This window comes from Protopterus annectens, chromosome 2.part0 (genome assembly GCF_019279795.1).
Source record: "Protopterus annectens isolate FY-2018-M chromosome 2.part0, PAN1.0, whole genome shotgun sequence".
NCBI lineage: Eukaryota > Metazoa > Chordata > Ceratodontiformes > Protopteridae > Protopterus > Protopterus annectens.
In genome coordinates, this window is record NC_056728.1 from 780611886 (window position 1) to 780627175 (window position 15290).

The following is a 15290-nucleotide window of genomic DNA, read 5'->3' on the forward strand; positions in this document are numbered from 1 at the left end:
TGTAACATTTAGTACTTCAATTACAGACGGCTCCGATTTCGATTTCCATCTTCTAGTAACTGCTTTTTGTCAGACAATAGCATTAAACTTAGTAAGGACATACAAGGTTGAGAAGATTCAAATTCTGTGTCCCATATCAAACCAATAATTATCTTAGTAATAGTCATTTCCTCTCCCAACATTTTTGACAAAGAATTATGTAGAGAATTTGTAAAATCTGCCAACTCATACTTGTTGGTGTTCCCAGTTACCTCTCTCTTTCCCATCATACCTCCAAGCAACTGCTATGTACCTGAAGGTAAATCTCTGAAGTCTGCTGGGGGTACTGAAATACCTATGTTAACACTTCCAAGAAAAATCCTAAACCTTCTGGACTTTGGTGCATATTTGGGAGCCAAACAAATGTCCTCCCATTCTTCCTTTTTAAACTGACTTTCCAGTTTCTCTTCTATCTCTTTTCCAGCCTTCAGTGATTAATCTGTATAGTTATCATGCTATACTATATATAATATACACATATATATATATATATATATATATTATATATACATACACACACATTATATATATATATATATATATATATATATATATATACACACACACACATGTATATAAATTATATATATATATATATATATATATATATACATATATATATAAATTATACAAATATATATACATACACACACTCTACTAATTATCTTTTTTTAACAGCTTATTTTAGAATAAACTGAAAACACTGCAAGAGCTGGTCTTTCACTCGGCACTTCCCTATTCCTTTCTCTTTGCCTATACTCTAGTATCAATCCCTCATAGGGAAGGCAGAATTAACCTGCCATCCAAAGTTCTGCTTGGCCTCACCCCAAACCATTACCTTTCTTCTCTTTACTTGTTCCTAATAACGTTGTTTCTTATGCAATTTTTCCCAGCTAATTCTAGCTCCCTCTTGCCTGTTTTTTATACCCCTACTTACATTAATTCCTACTGGCAAAATCGTTCTCCATTCCCATGTTAGCTTGGTTCTTAGAATACTTTCTGCTACTTTACAAACATAATTTTATGCATGGTTATTGGTATTCTCTCTTAGGATCTGCATTCCAACTCCTACTTTCTCACTGCCTTCTAAACTTCCCAGTTTCATGATCATTCATTTCCACTTTGATTTATGACCACCTCCTTATTTTATATGACCCTTAACTCTGCAGCTCTAAAATATACACTGAGATCAGGTAAAGCTAAGCCTCCTCATTCTATGGGAAGGATCAACTTATCCCACTTAACTCTTACCCATTTCCCCTCCCAAATACATGTTTCCACTCTATCATCATCCATATTTCTCTCTCTGATAAACACACACCTGACCTATACAAAAAAAACTAAAAACTAAAAACACTCACTGCTTGCATCTTACTATCCATAATCAAGAAAATGCAGTTTCTCGGTTTTTGTACTACACTTTTACAGTCTTTCCACATAGCCTTAACTGCCATAACAGATTCCTTTTTCAATCCATACACTTAAGCACTTCATCTTATAGTAACACCATAAATGTTCTGCAACACCAATGTCCTTTTCTGGATTTATCAATTACAAAATATCATCTGTAAATACAGCTAACCTTTCTTGATTAGCATACCAATTATTTTCTTGAATTTGAGTGTCCCTTCCTTTCTCTACCAACAGCTCTAAATATAAAGCAAACAACAAAAGGGAAACTACAATTCTTTCTGGCTCCTCTATTCAAACATAGCTCGTCTAAAAAGAACCTTCCCACCTTAATTCTTGCCTCTGACCTTTATATATGTTGATTGGAACATTACGTCCACGGACCCTCTCAATTACAGCTTAAACCTTTGTGGCTTCAGTCAGCTAATCAATACCCCAACCCATCTGAACAAGCACACCAATACCAATTCCACACTAGACTGGATACTGGCATCCAATCCCAATATATATCACAACCCATGTACTCTACCAGACACCTTAAGTGATCATCTTCTCACCTGTATCTAACGATACACTCTCCAATCATGTAAATCCCATCATTTCATAGAATGCCGTACACTCTCTAATTTCAACCCAGTCAGCTTTAACGAAACTGTCTCCTCAATCAACTGGTCTTTCCTCCACTACCTCTCCCTGGAAGAAGCTACTTTAAAATTTAATAGCATCTTCTTAGACACCCTAAACTCTATGGCTCCCATCAGGAAAATAAGAATGAAATCAAACTATGCTCCATGGCTTACACAATCTACTCGCTCTCTTATGTACATGAGAGAGAGCGCACAGAAAAACTAGCTGAACAACTAGCTAAAAACCAAATCCCACACCCTCCTTCAAAGATACAAAGAACTCAGCAACAAAACTAAAAAAACAGGTAAACTACGACAAAAAAAATTCTACTGAAAGTCACTAACCAACTCACATTCTAACCCCAAAACTATTCTGGAACACTTTTGCAAATTACTTCATCCAGGCAAACCCTCCTTACATAACCCCTGCCCCAATAGCTCAGACAATATGACTACGCTCATCAACACCATCAAAAGCCTTTCTCAAAATGACAACTCTGCCTCTAACACAACCCTTCTCTCTCTCCAACTACTCCCAAACTCTCTCTCATTAAAACCTATCCCCACTGCATATGTAAAATCACTCCTCAGCAAATTCAAAACTTGCTCCCCTTCTGCTGACAATCTACCCTTCATCTTCCTAAAATTAGCCACAAACTCTATTACTTACCCTATATCCATGGAATCCACAGTCCCTGAAATATGGAAGTTTTACACCTTATCTATACACAAAGGAGGACCCTCCACTGACCCCTCCAACTTTAGACCTATAGCTGTTCTCAATTCCTTATCAAAAATACTGGAGAAGTGTATACACAAACTAAAGGAATATCTCCAAGAAAATCTACTAACACACACAAACACCCCACAGGTTTCACCCAACCACAGCGCAGATACTGCTCTATCATCTTTCATGTAGACCACTGCCAGAACCCAAAACAACAGACTAGCATCTTGCCTATTTCTTGAGCTCTCCAAGGCCTTCAACACGGTCTTTCACAACAAACTTCTAGTTAATGTTTCTGACCTCAACCTCTCCAACTCAACTATTTACTGGTTCTGTAGCTCTCTCTCCAACAGGCTTCAGTCAGTTGGATGGCATACTGCTCTCCCACTCCCTTCCTCCCAGTCCTCACTTGAGTCCCACAAGGCTCCATCCTTGGAGCTTTACTATTTAAGATTTTCACTAATAACCTCTACACATCTGTTGCCCACTCCACTCTAATACGCAGACTCAACCATCATCTCCTCCACTGATGTCTCTCAACTTCTCACCCAAGAAACTTTCCATTCCATTGAAGGATAGCTAACTAGCAATCAACCACTACTTAACCCAAATAAAACCAAGCTCCTCATGCTAAGACTACCTTCACTATCACTTCCCTCAATAACATAACCATCAAAGTAGAATCTCACACAACTACTAGGATGACCAATTGAAATTCAATGTCCACATGCAAAAAACCATCCAAAAAAAAAAAAAATCAAAAATTAGGGTTACTTTACAGAAAGAAAAAAATTCTCTCTAACAAACTAAACTCTCTCTAGCACAAGCCTACCTTTCTACCAAGCCTACTTTATGCTGCCCCAATCCATACTAACCAAGCTTATGTCCAAACTTGAACTTATAAGACTGCAAGATTTGCAGCAAACTTACCCTATTCTCTTCTATCACTGCCTAGCTTTAAAAAACATTCAGTGGCTAGAATTCCACCAACTTCTCTCCCAAATGCACCTCACCCACTCCCTCCTCTACAAACCTACCTTTTGCTTAGCTCTCTCTTCTCTTATTAATCCCTGCACTCCCAACTGCATTCATCGAACCTCAGATCAACATCTCTAAGAAATTCAGAAACCCCTAAAAATACACAGGCAAACTCATCTACAGCTACTCAACTACTAATTCATGGTACAAATTGCCTGTCCCCAAGAAATATACCCAAAACAAACTTCTTCAAAAAAATCCTTAAATCTCTACCTGCTAAACACTAGGACTTGCATTTGCCATGACCAAACATAAAATATCCATCCCTCACATCCATACCTCTCAAATGCTAACTACCCTCGCCATCTTGTCACATTAAGTTACACATAAAAGTCTAACTATTCATCTACTGCTATTTTTCATGTTCTCCTTTTGTCCATATCCACATCTCTGTATGGGACACAAACTCACTGCAAAATATATACTAAGACACAAACTCACCATAAAATATAAACTAACACAAACTAACACCAACAGTTTAAAGTTTTTTGCCTCGAGTTCATGTCATATTTGTTCCTGTCTGTAACGTATTTTATATTTTTTTCTCTTCCTTAAAACAGATTGCAATTAACTGTATTGTTTCTGCTTATCTCAATTCATGTAATACTAACATTGCTAGAGCTTTTCTCCCCTGGTCTCTGCTGAAAAAGGGGTTCTGCCAGTCAGAGTTACAGGGTCAACAAATGTCAAAAAAAAATAAAATAAATACTGGGGAATGCAAATGTTTTGTTTGATCCACTCAGAATCCCAACATACTCTATTGAATGGCTTCTCTGCATCACAGCCCAACAAAAATAGTGGTATTTTCTTTCATTCTGCTTCCCTCCGGATCACAATTGTTCTATTAAATGTCAAATTTTGCTCTTCTCCACATACCCACACAGACCCATAGCTATCAATTTTGGACATACCATTATCTTACCTAGTAGAGACAAACACTTTATAATCATGGTTTAAAACTGAAATTTCTCTATATAATGCAGGGTCCGAAGGGTTTTTATACTCTTTGGGTAATATAGGCACCACAGTTTTCCTCTGAGATGCTGGTGCTTCTCCTGCACTTATAGCACTGTTAAACAAAACTTTCCAGATCTTTACCACTATCTTACTCCTGACTTCATATCCTCCACAGGAATAACATCTGCTCCTGGAGACTTTCCTTTTGAATAACTGTGCATCACAGTTTTTATCGCATCTCTAATGCTGACAATATTAAGTCTTCCATAGATATTTCCAGTTGTGCCTTTTCTTGGTTTCCAGGCTAATCTTCTTTATACAAATTTTCATTAAACTTCTACATTTCTAATATCCCTATAGGAGGTTTTATTTTTCTTGTCATAGGCTCTTTGTGTTTGGCAACAACCCTTTCTTGTTTGTTTTTATCTAGGTCACTATGCTAGAATAGTTTGTGCATCGTAGTTATAAAAAATAATAGTTACTTAAAAGCAACTTTTTCATGCTACTACCTTATTTTGCCTTTACCGCTCTGCAACTGGTGCTCTCTTTCTGTCACACTTGTCTTACTCTGCAATATTTCAACCTTTGTCAGCTCCTCTAATTCCTATTGCTTTTCCCCCATATTGCTTTCTCTTTTTATTACTATCTTATTTTTATACTCAATTATCATTTTCTCTCATGTACTTCCCTTCTAAAAATAACCATTTTCTATAATAACTCTCCAATGATTTCCACTACCCATTCTTTAAATTACTATTTTAACAGGCATTTATGAAACTACCAATGTCTCATTTTTATTTCTCTAGTCTGCATCCTTCTTTTAGTTTTCATTGGTACACGATCTGAAATAGTTTTTGGATGTTTCTCAAAGCTTTCTATTAAATACACATGTGCCTGTAGAATATAATTTCAATCCAGTCTATCCTAGTTATTTGTATGCTGGGGAATAATATACAAATTCTAACTTCCTATTACTGAATTCACATTTTCATATTCTCAAATATTTCTTCAGAAATATGCCATCCTTTGTTAAAATTTCCCTTTTAACTACCTAAGAGCCCCACAATATTTCAAATCAAGTAACAGTCACACCCAATAAATATTGCATGCCGAAAGCTTATTTTTTCAAAAATTTTCTTAAACTCCACATTGACCAGATTTTGGTGGTACATAAATGCATGTCAGTGTAATCATCCTCCTTTGTCAATAGTCCCTTACTACTACAAATCTACTATTATTGCCTTTTCTCCTCTTCTATCATCCTGTTCCATCTGGCGATCTGTATTATTACTACCCTCTTTTATCCCGGACATTCTTGAAATCTTTTTTTTTTTTTTTTGTCAAATTCAAAAGCTTATTTCTATTCAAGTCCATCTCCTGCAGTATTGCTACTTACATCTTATATTTCATTACTTTTTGTCCATTCCTGCAAGGCCATTTATATTCCATGATACTGTGGACAAAATGGACAAAACTATTAATTCCCCCATTACACACCAGGTCTTTTTAATGTGTCATTTCTAACTTTTGGCTTATATACAGTTGCTTTTTCTCATCTCCATTAGAACCTATGTCACATTTTGCATGTTTTTTTTTCTTCAATGAAAACTGTCAAACAAAAAACTAAATATATTTTCAGAACCCCCTAATGATCTTTCAACTTTGAACAAATACTCAACTATGTATATTTTCAACAAATGAATTTACCCCTCCAGATAGGAGCAGTTGCCCCAATCAATGGTTACACACACACAAGCATCACCTAGTCTAAAATTAGGGTTACCCATGATAAAGAGCAAGCTTTCAAGCCTGTGCTCCCTCTTACATAGATTTCTGTTATTTTTATTCTCCTCCCAAATGTGAAAAAAACAGCTTGCATGTTTTCATTAAACATTAATTTGTAGCCCTAAGAAAAAGTGCACTGCTCTGTTTTCTTTAAAATAAAAAAGTTGCAGAGAGCTGCTACTACTTATTCACTTCCCAGTTTCACTCTATTTTTCACTGAACTTCTTGCCACAGTTTCCTTTAAATGTTACTTTTCTCTCAGCAGAGAGTGCTCAGAACTTTCAAAGTTAATTGTTAACACCTGCAGACATTTCTTCTCCAAGTAAAACCATTTAGCAATGAGAGAGAGAGAGAGACAGAGAGAAAAATATTTATACATTTATAACAGAATATGCAGACTTTTTCTTGGTCAGCTGATGCGCTTACAGACTTATCTACCACTCAAACCATTTGCTAATAGGAAATAAAATAAAAAAAAAAAGCAAAGTTAATAACTTTGCAAATGCAAAAAAAATTAATTTTCCATGCGTTTCATTATTTTTTCTTTTTCAAGTCGACATGCTTAAAAAATATATATTTTAAACCAATGACATTAACCTAGACATCCTGTAAAAACAAAGAAAATGATCTAAACTCTATATATACTATGATCAATATATTTTTGCACCACATCAGTTCAGGATAACATTATATTAAGTTGTTTCTGTCCAGTTTTTCTTATCATGTTACAGTATAAAGCCTGTATATCTTACATCTAAGTAAAAGTACTTGCTTGCTTTAATATCTTTAAGATACAGAGCAGTCATTAATAAGACTCCCCCTCCTCTCACATTTAAAATATCCTTGATTGTACACTATACAAAACTGCTTTATAATATAACATGCAGCTTGCATCACAAATTGTTTTACAATTAATGGGAACAAAACTGTTTTAGTTGCAGTTACTTCATTCCCTCCACTGCCCTAAGCATTAATGACAAAGGAGATATGCTTTACAATTCACCCACAAGTTTAACAAAAATAAACTTCTAGTCTCACTCTCTTCTTTCACAGACACATTTCACATGCCCATTACTAAATCCAGTTGAACTGATGATTTACTCTCCCATTATTTCACTAATTTTAGTATTATTGGTCATCTTCCTGATTACCTCTATCTCCAAATATCAATCTCTGGCTGAAGGCCAAGATGCTCATGATTCTTCAAGCCAACTCATTTTTTTTCTTCTTCCTGTTTCTCATGTATTTTTTTTTAACAAAAAAAGTTTCACTGGTGAATCCTATCTATGGACTTTGTGGTCAGAAGAATGAAAATGCAGAGTCCTCTTCTGCTTACTGGATCTCACTGTTGGATAAATTTGCATTTCCCTCTTACACTATTCTACATCCAAAAAATGTATTGATCCACCTGGAAAAAAATAATTCTGGAGACAGCTGGATACAGCAGCTTGAATATCACACCTGCTTCTTGACATTCTCTGATTGCTGGGCAGCCATGCTTTTCTTCTGTCTGGATACAGTGAATAATCATTTTCCATAAAAACTCTGTCTCTAATGTTTATTACACTTCCTTTCTGATACAATTTTAACAGAAGCAACTCTTTCTGCTGGTATGACTGCATATTTGCTGTCTGCTTTCTCATGACCAGGTTTGGTGCATGCATACAACATACCCTTTAAGTTTAACAAAATCCTGCTATGGAACACTAGCTGATGTTGCGTCTTTTGGCTTTTCCCGGTTAGGGGTCGCCACAGCGGAACTCCGGTCCGCTATTGATTGGCAGTAGATTTTTATGCACCGAATTGCCAGCTCTGACGCACAACCTTCAACGAAGGTACGCCCATTCACACGTCTCCATACAGAACACGCTCTAGCTGAGAATCGAATGGCACAACATCTTACTGTAAGGCGACAACGCTACCGCAGCACAACCACCGCAGTTTTACTATGGAACACTAGTGCTGTTGCTTATTCATACTTTCATAAAATTAATGCAGTCTGTTCCTTCCAGTTTCCCTGGTATAACAGAAAATCCCAGGCTTTCTCTGCAAACTATCTTCAAACTCTAGTGTTGAAACTGCTCTTACCAAGAAGTCTCATGCTCAGCCAGCCTTTTCTTCATTTTAACTTTTGTTGTTTGCAGTTTTATCAGTTCATATGAATAGCTAGTTAATGATTCTTCTATTTTTTCTAGCATTTTATTTGAGCTGACAATGTTTCTTTGGTGTTCCATTTATTTTAAACCAGAGTGCATCTGATTTATTTTCTCCTTTAAATTACCAGAAGCCATCTCTTGTACCAGAGCTGGAATGAACTTTTTGCTTAAAAGATACAGGGATTCTTCCCAGCCAGAGTTGTCCCCTTTTGTACCTTTCTGGTTTATTTTCTCTCAGGTTCACCAAATTTCTTCTTTGCTGGCATCCAGGCAGAGTAATTAGTAGCCAGTAACTGAGTTTCATGTGGCACTTTGTTTTTATACTGGCAGAGCTCAAATTAACTGGCTGAGCAGTGTGCAGCCATCTAAGAAGTCCCAAAATGGGTGAATATGTTAAGTTTAAGCAATATAACAGTCTTCTAGCTTAAAAAAAAGGGAAAAAAAAACACATACAGATGTGTCAAGGTAAATTTTAGTTTATTAACAAAGCACTTTAAGGTTAAAATCAAACTGGTTTAAGAAGGCCAAAAGACATTTGAAATTCTCAGACAATATGTAAGTGAAATCCCATCAAACCTGCATGCAAACACGGTCATAAATATATGCAATTATCTTTTTTGTATTAGATCCTAGTAATGTGAGGAGTGGCTCTTACAAACAGAAAATATTAACAACTAGAAGACAGAAAAACACTACCCAACATAAGTAAATTACTTTACAGATGGAAATAAACTGTAGTAGCTAAGCTATAAAAAATGAAAAAGTACGGTACTCCTGCATTTCTCAAGATTTCCGTACCTGTACTAGAGTGATTCGCAGAAGAATGTAGCTGGACTAAATCCCTGACGAACAGTGTATGTTCTCCACTGTTGGTATCATTCAAGCTATCCACACTGCCATGACTCACTCCATCCACGTCATGTCCATTTGCAGTATTCAGTGGTACTGAAAAAGTGAGAAATGAAAAAAACAGCTATCAATATCTGAAATACATTTAAGGCCAACACCCAGAAAACATCTGAAATGCATGTAACGGCAATACTACAAAATAAACAGATTAATACCGCCACAAAATTAAATGATTACATGCAAAGGGATTTTTACATTTTTTCAATGTGATTAAACTCTCAATATGGAAAGTAGGTTTTCTAATTCTAAAACATGCTTCATTTAATTACTTCACTGGAACAATATAAACTTCTTTTGAGTATAACTCTACTGCTAACAGATTTATAGTGCTGAATGGCCAAAAAACAGAACTACATTACATTAACTACAAAAAGTCAAAAGTCACAGTGCTGAAAAACATGGCACAGATTCTACCCACACTCCCCTGCTAATTATACAGACCAACTCCAAGATTGTGTTTCACTAGAGAAAGGGAAAAACACCAGCCACTGCTTTACAGAAATCTCATAAGAATTTTGATTTTTAACCTTTAATGGATGCTGTAAAGCCATCAGGCATTATCAGTGCAACCCCCTCCCCACACAAACACAAATATAGGTATACACAAACACATAAGCATGGCTCTTTTCACCAGGATCTGTACACAAAGGATCTTGGTCCTTTTCACCAAGAGCCATATTGCCAAAATGTCTATTTTTATCAAGTTAGCTACACATAAAATGGTAAATACTGAAATTTTGAGGAAAGAGGCCCCCCCCAAAAAAAATAGCCCCCCTTACTTACAAACATCTGTGCCACTATTGAGATGGAAACTTAACTCTACAAAAACTCTTCACATTCCACTTACATAGATAAGCATCCTCCAGATTAACAGTGTTTCGGGGAAGGAGTATTAACTGAACAAAACTCTCTTTCAGTGACCTGGCTCTCATTTAAATGGGCCTCTCCTACAGCATCCACAATCACTACAATGTAACAAATGGCATGTTAAACATTATGTTTCAATTATTCATGAGTATATTACTTTGGTTCAGTGTGGGTAATTCAATAATGGCCAAAATAAATTTGTATTTAGCTGTTAATATAGAAAAAGCAAGCAGCAATACATTTCTCCAGAAAAGATGTATATTTTTTCCACTGGAAAGATGTCTTTAATAAGATCCCATGGATTGCTGACAACAATGTGATCAGCCTAACATCAACATTAAATCCTTATTGAAATTAAGGTGGCTGTACACTTAACAAGTTGAGCCTTCCCTGTCAGAAGCTGTAAAAAGGACCAGTGAAATTGTCAGTCTGGGTAAAAATTCAATCAATGGCTAGTAATTACACTGTACTTATGCCAGCAAAGAAAAAATCTGGAGAACCTGAGAGAAAATGAAGCAGAAAAGGATAGAAAACTCAGACTGAGAAAAATCCTGCAGTTGTTACACAAAAGGCAGTTCAAGTTTCACATTTGGTATACAACACGGCTTTCCAGCAAACTACAGGAAAAATAAATCAAATGCACTCAGAGGTGTTTAAAATATATGAAACATTAAAGGACTATATCAACTCAAACAGCAGAAGACTGGGGAAAAAAGTAGCTTTAGCTAGCTATTCAAATGAACTGATAATATTGCAAAAATCAGAGTCTGACATGAAGAAAATGCTAGCTGTGCATAAGGATTCTCAAGCAAAGCTGTTTCAAAAATTAGGAGAGCCAAAGACAGAGCACACAAAACAAAACTGTGATTTGTCTGAGGTATCAAGAAACTGAAAAGGAGGAAATTGCATTAACCATATAAAAGTATAAATAAGCAACTGGATTAGTCTTCCACATTGAAAGGGCACATTGAGTGTATGCTCCAAACATGGCTATAAGAAAGCAAGCAAGTCCTGTACCAGTAATGATGCACTCATAACTGCAGAAAGAGATGCTCCTGACAAAACTGTGGTAGAGAAGAAAAATATTCAAAACTAGAGACAAGGTGTTTGTGGAAAATGATTACTCATTGTACACTATGCAGAACAGAAGAGGGTTTTTATCCAGCTATCAAGGAATGTCAAGAGGCAAGGGTGCGCGATTCAAGCTGCCATATCCAGCTGTCTTCAGAATATTTTTTTTCCTGGAGGATGAAAGTAATTTTTTGTCTAACAAAAAGTGAGCCATATTAGACAGAAGGGGACTCTGCATCTCATTCGACTGTTAATAAAGCCTGTAGAACTTCAACAGTGAAACCTTTTCCACTTTTTTCCAAGGAAAATGCTTGAGAGACAGAAAAAAGCACAGGAACCGACAGGAACTGACAAGAATAATCAGGAGTACCTTGGACTTGAACCAGAGTCTGGGGCTGGGAAAATGGAGATGAACATGATGAAGACCAGCAACACTGAAATGAGTGAATAAATTTAAAGCTATAAAGCATCAATCACATTTGTGAAATACCGCTTTACAACAAAAAGTGGCTGATAAAGACTGGACTTTTGTTGACTTGGTTAAACTTGGAGGGGGGGTGATAAGTATATATCCTACTTCATGACATTAATGTTTGAAAGGAAAAAAGACTAACTCAAACATTTTTTTTGCTCTGAACAGTATTTGCATAAAACATTTCTTGACAAACTGCATGTTATACAGTAAAGCATTTTCAGTGATTGTTGTATGTAAAAGATACTAAAGCAAACAAGCATTTTTTTAATTTTAATATTAAGAAATGTAGGCATTAAAATGTAAAAATGAAAAGAAAGCCTACAGAAAAAGCAAGTTCAAGTTATTAAGCTATAATCTTGGGCTGTTGGGATGATTGAGGATACGGTGTAAAAGTGCACTAATTATAACATTTAGAGTTAAGATGTTTTCTCTTACCTTTGCACAGACAAATGTCTGTATTAATGTCCTTAGCTTAATCTAACAATTAATTTAATTGAAAACTCTTGACATACATCCAATAACTATTTCAGATCATGTGCCAACACATAAGACATAAATGCAGGGTAATTAAGTACAATGAGACACTGGAACTTCTCCATCTATCTGCTAAAAAGACAGAAATTTAAAAAAATGGGTAGAGGAAATTTGACAGTAACTAGGGAAGATAGAAATTTCTTCAGAAATTATAGTTAGTGAGTGGGATAAAATGTAAGTGGAGTTTAAAAATAGGGTAGAATTAAAAGAAAGATATGGTTAAGAAGTAACAAGAATTATTTACAGGAGCTGACAAAGGTTAACATTTTGCAAAACAAGAATCTCAAAGAAAAAGAGGAGGCACAACTGTGGAGTGCTGAAGAGAACATAGGAGTATCTAGATAATATGCATGAGTTTAGAAACACTGCTATTAAACAGCTGTTTTTTTTGATAACTCCAGAGCACAAAACCTTTTAGCTCAATGAGTCAGACAGCAGAAAAAAGAAAGGGTTGTTACCATAAAAAGAATAAGCAGAGATCCAGTACAGGTATAACATAGTTTGGAAATTTTATGAAAATTTGTATAAAGCAGAGAAAAATAGAAATCAAGAAAAAGCACAAATGGAAATATTTATGGCAGACTTAAGTATGCCAAACTTAGACGTGGATAAAACTCAACAGTTAATGATTCTGGAGTAGCAGCTAATGATACATGGGATGAGACTAAACAAAAGATAATACAAAACTGAGAAAATGGAAGCTTTTTTATATGGACATTAATAGTAAGATACAAGCAGTTAAAATGTTTCATTTCCCTTAGTCTTATATACACAGGTCAGGGATATTTTTATCAACCAGAGGAGAAGTTGTGGAAAGCAATTAAAGAGCTGAAGAACTTTATCTTGGATGGGAAGATGACAAGAGTCAAGTGGGATAAGCTGATTCTTCCAGCAGAACAGGGCAGAATGGGATTACCCAATTTGAAGGGGGACTTCAGAGCCACACAGTAAAGCCTTCTATACACAGCACAAGCAGAAAACTATAACTCAAAGTTAAAAGGGATGATGTTGAAACAAGGGGGAACCTCAAGAAACAAGGAGAGACTGGAATTTTGAATGCAGGCCTTTAAGGAGAACAACAATAATCATACATAATATTATATCCATAAAGTAGGAGAAAGTATTCTAGGAACTAGGCCAACATGGGAAGGGAGAAAGGAGCTTCTGCAGACAGGGATGACTGCAATTAGGGATTACAGACAATAGGCAAGAGGGGGTTGGAATTTATTGGAAAAAACTGGCAAAGGAACCAAGGTACTGGGAGCAAATAACTAGAGAGGAAAAGGTAACAGAATGGGAAGAGGTCAAGAATTTATTTGGACTGCAGGTTAGAGATGGCCTTCCCTATCAAGGATTAAGATCAGAGTATAGGCAAAGAGAAAGAAATAGGGGGTCCTAAATTAAAGACCAGCACTGGTAGAGTTTTTAGCAGAATCTACAACAGAAGCTGCCATTAAAAAAGAAATAATTAGTACAGTATATAAACTATTGCATGATAACTATAAGAATCAGAGGAGATTAGAAATGATTGGGAAGAGAGACTGGATAAGCAATTCACAAAGAAACAATGGGGAATTATATGTATGTCTCCCAAATATGCAACACACTCTAGAATAGTTAGGATTTTTGCTTAGAAATGTTTATATAGATATTTTTATACACAAAGTAGACTCCAGTGAACTTTTCCTCAGGTAGACAAGCAAATGTTTAAGTGTAACAGGGAAGAAAGAGGCACTTGGAAACATTTTCTGGAGTGTGGTGGGTTAGCAAACTTTAAGGATTCCCTGTGGGATGGCACTGTCAGAGATCCTGAGTGGACAGATTGGTGTGATGAGGGAAATTATTTTTCTGAGCTATGATACAGAATCAGAATTGCCTAGACATAGTAATGCCTTGCTGAGTCTAATTATGGTGGCTGCCAAAAAAAGCAATTACTAGAAAATGGCAATCAAAATTTAAACCAATTATATTAGAAGTAGTGAATATAGTAACAGAGATAAAACAACTGCAATGGATATCTTTAGAAAAGAGTAGGAGTAAATTACATAGGGAAACATTGGACTTGGAACAATACATACAGGGGAAGAATGAAGTTTACAAAAAGGCAGGACTTAAATAAGCTATGCAATATTTTTCAGAAAATGACTGGGTAGATTATAAGCAATGTATAATGTTTGAACTGGGAGTGTGTCAGTATGGTTTGTGATGTAAAATGCTCACAACTAAGATTGTGTTGGTGTGGTTTGCTTTCATTTATATAAATGAAAATGAGTGTACTCAAACGCAATTACTAGAAAATGAAAATCCAAGAAACTATCTGTGTTTTAAGTACTGAATACTGTAAAAGAGATAAAAATAAACATAAGTAGGATATCCAAAAAAGGGCAAGAACAAATTGCATAGAAAAAATGCAAATTGTGAGATCAATACATGCATAATGTTTTGGAGGAGGAGTGAAGTTTAAGGGAAGACAGGAATTGATTAACTGTTGTAATGTTGGACTTATGACTATACAAAAATATATATGTGATGTATAATGCTTGCAGCTGGGAACAGGTTAATATGATTTGTTTTCTTTTATATAAATGTATGTTTGTTTATGTCATAAGTGATAAATTCCTTAAAGGTGTTAAAAGAAAATTACAACATGGTTTAATATCATCTTTAAAATCAACTGGTAAAAAAATGTAGTCATG

The 15290-nt window shown here is 35.6% G+C and overlaps 1 protein-coding gene across 1 annotated transcript in view; it reads right to left on the reverse strand.

Moving 5' to 3' along the window:
• DENND4C (DENN domain containing 4C) overlaps window positions 1–15290 on the reverse strand; it is a 2492302-nt gene that overhangs the window by 1274823 nt on the left and 1202189 nt on the right. Inside the window, exon 17 of the mRNA XM_044061083.1 lies at window positions 9537–9683. Coding sequence (XP_043917018.1) covers window positions 9537–9683 — 147 coding nt within the window. The remainder of the gene's footprint in view (window positions 1–9536; window positions 9684–15290) is intronic.